This window comes from Mus pahari, chromosome 2, assembly GCF_900095145.1.
Source record: "Mus pahari chromosome 2, PAHARI_EIJ_v1.1, whole genome shotgun sequence".
In the NCBI taxonomy this organism is placed as follows: Eukaryota; Metazoa; Chordata; class Mammalia; order Rodentia; family Muridae; genus Mus; species Mus pahari.
The window spans coordinates 141,934,093-141,940,462 of NC_034591.1; the positions used below are offsets into that span (position 1 = coordinate 141,934,093).

Below are 6,370 nucleotides of genomic sequence, written 5' to 3' on the forward strand. Positions count from 1 at the left end.
GAGAGAGAGACAGAGAGAGAGAGAGAGAGAGAGAGAGAGAGAGAGAGAGAGAGAGAAGCAAACATGTTAATTATATGACAGCTTGCTTTTAGGCTAGCAATGTTTGTAGTTTTAAAATACACCAGACAAACAGAAAATAACTGAAATGATCTTTTTGTGAATAGCAAATACTAATACCTAACATCTATTACTATATGTTTCATCATCTGCTATAAAGTAGGAAAAGGTTATTTTAGTCTATCTTATTTAGTTTTACTCCTTCAGAGGTGTATCCTGTACAAGCCCCTATCTTTAATCTGCACTTTCAGAGAACTCTAAGAATAAAATAAGAAGAGACCTTGAATCTGTAACCTATTCACCTGGCCAGTCGGAGTTTGTCAACTGTCTCTGTTTGCCCTGCATCAATTACAGTTTGAGTTATCTCAGGGGCAGACACCCACCAAGCAGATTCCAGGACTAATAACCTCATCTAGCTATGTGCTTATCTGTGCTTAATGATCTCCAGGGCATACAGAAGACTTCCAAATGGTGGCCAGACAAAGTTAATTTTAGGATTTTCCTTAAAAAACTCAGGAAATGACATAAAATGATTCTCAGGAAAACGAAACATGATGGAGAAAGTCCCCAAGGATGCAATATGCAGAGATCAAACCCCAAAAAGCTAGAGATAGAAGGACAGTGATTGTAGCAATCAGTTCAGCTTTGCTGGAACTGTGTTAAGCAACTCTGTGGGCATCATGAGTCTCGCCATTTCCAGTGGATATGGTTGTGCCATACACGTATATACTCTCTTACCCTAAAGAAATATCCATACAGAAAACAAGAAGATAAACAGAAGGAGTACAGTTTCGATGAAAAAAAAAAAAAAAAAAACAACACTGAAAAGCAATCTTTGGTGGTGAGGGGCTGGTGAGAATGTAAATGAGTGTACTAAGACAGAAGCAGGGCATCCACACCCTGGGGCAACCCTGGCCTCATCTAAAACTGTTAAAAACTTTTTTGAGAGAGTATCATTCTGTAACCAGGTTCCTCGAGAACTCCCTATGTAGCCCTAACTGCCTTTGAACCCACAATGATCCTCCTGCCTCTGTGTCTTAAGTACTGAAGTTACAGGTTTGAGCTACCATGCCTTTCTGTCTTATAATCCTATACTAAAGCTCCTCTGATGTTCATTTACAGTAAATAAAAAAAGAATGGGGCATAGGGACAGCTGACTCCCTAATCACCAGCTGTTGGACTATCTCTTGCTGTTCTGATTATCTGAGCATAAGACTATCAATCAGCCCTGATGGCAGCACCAGAAGCCCTGAATGTCACACAGATGCCTTGGGGAAACTACATGAACCAAGCAGCCATGACTCCTGAAAGCCCCTCCTCGGCCAGGTTACTTCAAACATTTTGTACCAGATTTTTATGCTGTCACAACCCAATTCTAGTTGACCCTGTACCCATTTCCGAGATTCGAGAACATGCACAGAGGGACAACTGTGACTGGTACTAAAGAGGATAGGCTGTGATTGCTCCAAATATCCCTTCTCTGCCCATCTAGCGAATCTCCGGGGAGACACTCTTCTACGCTGCTTTTCCTGTAGTCCAGCAGAAGGTCTAATAAAAAACTTCTTGGGAATGGCCTTGTTTTTTGTCTACTTTCAGTAGTGTGGGCTCAGTTGGTGACATGAAGAAAGAAGCAATAGAAATGGCAAAGAAGTGGTGATGGCTTTAGCAATGGCGGGCCATCTGACCCCCCTGCTTAGCGGCTGTTGGAATTTCCTGCTCTCACTACCTTAAGGGAAAAAAAAAAGCTCTTCTACGTGATCTGACGTGAGGCGATTTCGAGAATGACTGACCTTCTGTAACGAGTTTTTAAAACACACTATGGAAAACTGTAAGCGAAGCGGGCACATTTGTGGCGTGGAGGGAGGAAGGGTCGTGAAGTGTAAGGACTGAGAATGCTTCGCTTCCCTTGTTCTGCAAGAGCAAATGCCTGGTTTCGATTTGAGGACTGTGAACAGATTCAATCCCGACAGAAGAGTAAACAACACTGACAAGTTCTAAGCGGTCCTGCGCTTTTCTTTCACCCAGCTCCGCACTCTCCACAACCATTTCTCGCTGCTGCAGACCCTACCGTGCCATCTGTGGCGCGGATTCTGATTTCCACTGCGATTACCACCATGAAGCCAATCGATGACCTGCCGTCCAAACCCCCTTTCCTCCCTGGATAAGTACTCTCTTGGACCGCAACCTTCCAACAATCCACGCACTGTCTCGAACCTGTGAGTGTCCGGGTTCTCCTCGTTCCTCCCAGCTCCTCCAGCTCTCCGTCCCCTTCCCGAGTGCAGTTTCACACATGAGCCGAGAGTATGAGGAAGAAAGGTCATGTTCCCGTCGCGGAATGCAACCCCAAGACCCGGTCCCCGGTGACACTTACGTGACATTGGAAGCGCTCTAACAACCCGAAAGCGGACGGCGGCCGCCATCTTCTCCCACAATGCCTCACGGCCGGTGCTTCCGCCAACTACGGTAACAACGCGGGGTCAAACGGTCTCTCAAGGACTTCTCTGCGCAGACGCCAACTAGGAACGGAAGTGGCGGGTTGCTGGTTGATAAAAGAGACTGGGAGTAAAAAGCAGAGGAGAGAAAAAGAAAAAGAGGGGGGGAAGGCAGGGGAAAATACAATCCCAGTGCTGGGATGGGTTGTGAAGACCATCTGATATTTCCGGGAAATCTGCATTTCAGAGTTAACCAGGGACTGACTCAAGGGCATGCAAAATGGCCAGCTTTCAGAGACCCTCATTCTATGGGCTCTTACCAGAAAGAGTCAGACAGCTCTGCAGGGCTAAGGAGGAAGGGTGCCCCTGCACTCAAGGAGTTGCAAGGAAGATAAAGGTGTAATAGGGTCAGTGTACAGTGTACAAGTGGGGGAGTTAAATAGAAATGCAGAGGCGCTCCCACCCCAAGCCCCTCGCCGCTAAAGTAAGTGCACGCCAAAACCGTCAAGAACACCCCTTTTGCGGGGCTTTAGTGTTCACTGCCCCCTTTCATAGAATGCATACTTAGATGTCTGCACCAATTCAATTCCGCACATAGATGACCTCATCAGGGACTTCTGACCACCTTTTCCAACGCGGTGATCAGTCTCCGCATCGTGAATTTGATTGGCAGGGGTTTATGTATTTGTTCGGTCTTGAATTTTGTTTATTGAAGCACATTCATCACTAACTGAATTATGAAACGGCAAGTTCTATTTTTGGGATTTTTCACACAGGGTCTCTCTTTGAAGTCCTAGTTGGCTTCGAACTTGTGGTACAGCTCTGCTTCAGGTAGGAGTCACCGCCCTGGGCTGATCCAGTGATTTATAAATGGTTTTGAGACGTGAATCTCCTGAAATGTGATATAAAATCGCATGCCATGCTTGACATTCAACATATTTTTCTTAATGAAAAACTGTTGGTGGCTCTACCCAGAGTAGCTGTTTTTTAAACTGGGCCTCTTTGAAAGTCTGTGTTGTTTTGGAAAGATTCACCTGGAGCCTCGGGATGTTCTGAGAAAATAAAACCACTTGCATTTAAAAATCTTTTTTCAAGCCGGGCATGGTGGCGCACGCCTTTAATCCCAGCACTCGGGAGGCAGAGGCAGGCAGATTTCTGAGTTCGAAGCCAGCCTGGTCTACAAAGTGAGTTCAGGACAGCCAGGGCTATACAGAGAAACCCTGTCTCGAAAAACCAACCAAACAAACAAAAAACAAAAAACCACTTTTTTCAGGCTCTGGTGGTCCATGCCTGTAATGCCAGCTCTTGGGAGGCAGAGGCAGGAGGGTGGGGCGATCCAGGCCAGCCTAGGTGACCTTGTCTCAAATTTCAAAAAATTAAAAAACTTGATTCCAGTCATCCTCTTGATATATCTGAGTAAAAGACGTGGACTTGCAAACCAAAGTTCCCAGAAAGAAGCTGCAAGTTCTGAACATTCTAGAAAGGCTGATAAATTGATTAGAACTTTAATAATAATAATAATAATAATAATAATAATAATAATAATAATAGAGAAAGGAGTGTTACAGATCCAAGATTACCCTGGGCTATCCTTAGCCCTCTAAATAGCCATTTATTATTCACCGTTGTGTGTGCCCTAACGCCTTTGTGACCATCACCTGAAAACTTTTTAGTATATTTATTCACTTTACATCCCAATGTCAGTCCCCTCCCCTTCTCCTCCTAGTTCCCCCTCATGAAGATCCTACCCCCATTCTCCCCTTCTCCTTTGAGAAGGGGGTGTTCCCCTCTGAGTATCACCCCCACCCCACCCCCATACATCTGGTCACTGCAGGCACATCCTTTCTCACCTCACCGAGGCCAGGCAAGGCCAAGGCAGCCCAGTTAGGGGCACAGGCAGGCAGGCAGCAGATTCAAGGACAGGCCTCACTCTAGTTGGGGAAACCATATGAAGACCAAGCTGCACATCTGCTACATGTATTCGGGCACATGCTTGCTCTTTGGTTGGTGGTTCAGTCTCTGGGAGCCCCCAAGGGTTCAGGGTACCCCTGTCCTCTTTGGGCTGAAACCCTTTGGAATTTTTTAAGGAGATCATTAGCTGCTACTACCTCAGAAGCTGAGAATATCATCAGATAGCCTCTAAGGTCCATACATATCATGGGTTTCCTGATTTATTAGAACTTGCCCACCTGATGTTTCTACACATGGATTTGAAAAGTGTACTTGTAATTCTCTTCTGTTACCTCAAGAACTTTTCACTGCTGGACAATGGGATTTTGGCTATCCATATTTGATTCCATTATAAACTATCTCTTGTCCCCTTTGAGGGGAGTAACCCTATGAAACATCCCTTAGATTTATCAATAAACTGCCTAGTTTGGTGGAGTCATTCTCGACTTGGTAATTTTTCACATGCTTAGTGGTAGAAGTGTTCATTGTTCATCTCCAGGAGGGAAGTGCCTTGCTGAGAAAGGCAGCTGTCTAGTAGTGAGGAGGAACTGCTTGTGGCTAGGATAGGAAAGCTGTATGCCCCCCCTTTTTAATTTTATTTTTGTTTTTATTTTTCAAGACAGGGTTTCTCTGTGTAGCCTTGGCTGTCCTGGAACTCACTATGTAGACCAGGCTGGCCTCGAACTCAGAAATCCGCCTGCCTCTGCCTCCCAAGTGCTGGGATTAAAGGCATGCACCACCACTGCCTGGCCCCTTTTTATTTTGAGACAGTGTTTCACTAAACTTCTGAGGCTGACCTTGAACTTCAGTTCTCCTGAGTAGTTGAGACACTGTGATTGCAGGTCTTCACCTCTGGGCCCAGCTGACCCTACTGTTTATGAGAATTGCCATTTACCCAATTGAACTGGAAAAGAAGCCCTTTTACTCTGAAGCTCAGTAATGCCGAATTGCCTTGCATTCCTTGGCCTCCTTCTTTCTTGGCTAGAGCTCAGAATTTGCTAACCCCTGATTCTGAGATTGATATTAAGATATTAATATTAAGATACTCTTCCAAATTCTGAAAAATTGACAGATTGCATCCCCGTTTTGCACATGCCTCCTAACCTGTGAAGAAAGTGTATCACTTACAGTCTCTGAGTCAAGCACTTTTGGTCTCAAGGTGTCATAGTTGAAAGAGCACTAATTTTAATACCCGGAGTATTTGGTCTATTTTCCACTTCAACACCTAACTGGGAAACAGATGCCTGCTGCTTGCCTCAGATGATTATTAATAGGCTCAGGTGATTAAATGATATAAAGGACCTTGGTCATCTGCAAAGAGCTGTCAGCCAACCAGTGTGCCTGCCTCTTCAAATATCAGGGAAGTTCACAGATGCAGAGTGTCTGAGCTGCAAAGGCTCTGCAGAAGCCAACAAGCCTATTTTTTTTCCTTGAGAACGATCAACAAAAAAAGATGATAGTTGACAAATGGCTTTATTGAAGGATACCAATAACCAGTTGCTTTTGACTCTCTTAGGGTTTTTTATTGGTTTTGTTTTTGTGTTTAGTTTGGGGGTTTTTTTGGTTTGGGGTGGGTGTGTTGTGTTGTTTTTTTCACCTTTGTTGGAACTTTGTTCCTTGGTTAGACTGTTTTTGTGCCAGGCATGGTGGCTTGTGCCTGTGACAAAGCCAGCAACAACAACGAGAGAGATGCAGCCCCACGGTTAGTTCAGGTCGTCAATTTCAGGACGAGCCAGTGTGAAACAGGATCCTCTCCTGTGCTACCACCTGAATTTGTTGGCAGTACTCTGCTGTTTTAATGGAATCCATTGGCTTGATTTTCTCTCCCATACTCACCCACCTCAAATACTCAAGGAAGTAAGTCGAAAGGAGAAAGCCAGGTCAGACATGTGAATGTGTTGATAATACTACGCTGATAATACTATGTTGAT

At 44.8% G+C, this 6,370-nt stretch overlaps 1 protein-coding gene across 1 annotated transcript in view; it reads right to left on the reverse strand.

Annotated features, from left to right (window-relative positions):
- Ndufa9 (NADH:ubiquinone oxidoreductase subunit A9) overlaps positions 1-2,505 on the reverse strand; it is a 29,949-nt gene extending 27,444 nt beyond the window's left edge. The window contains 1 exon segment of the mRNA XM_021191145.2: positions 2,429-2,505. Coding sequence (XP_021046804.1) covers positions 2,429-2,477 — 49 coding nt within the window. The 5' untranslated portion in view covers positions 2,478-2,505.
- Positions 2,506-6,370: the final 3,865 nt, after the last annotated feature.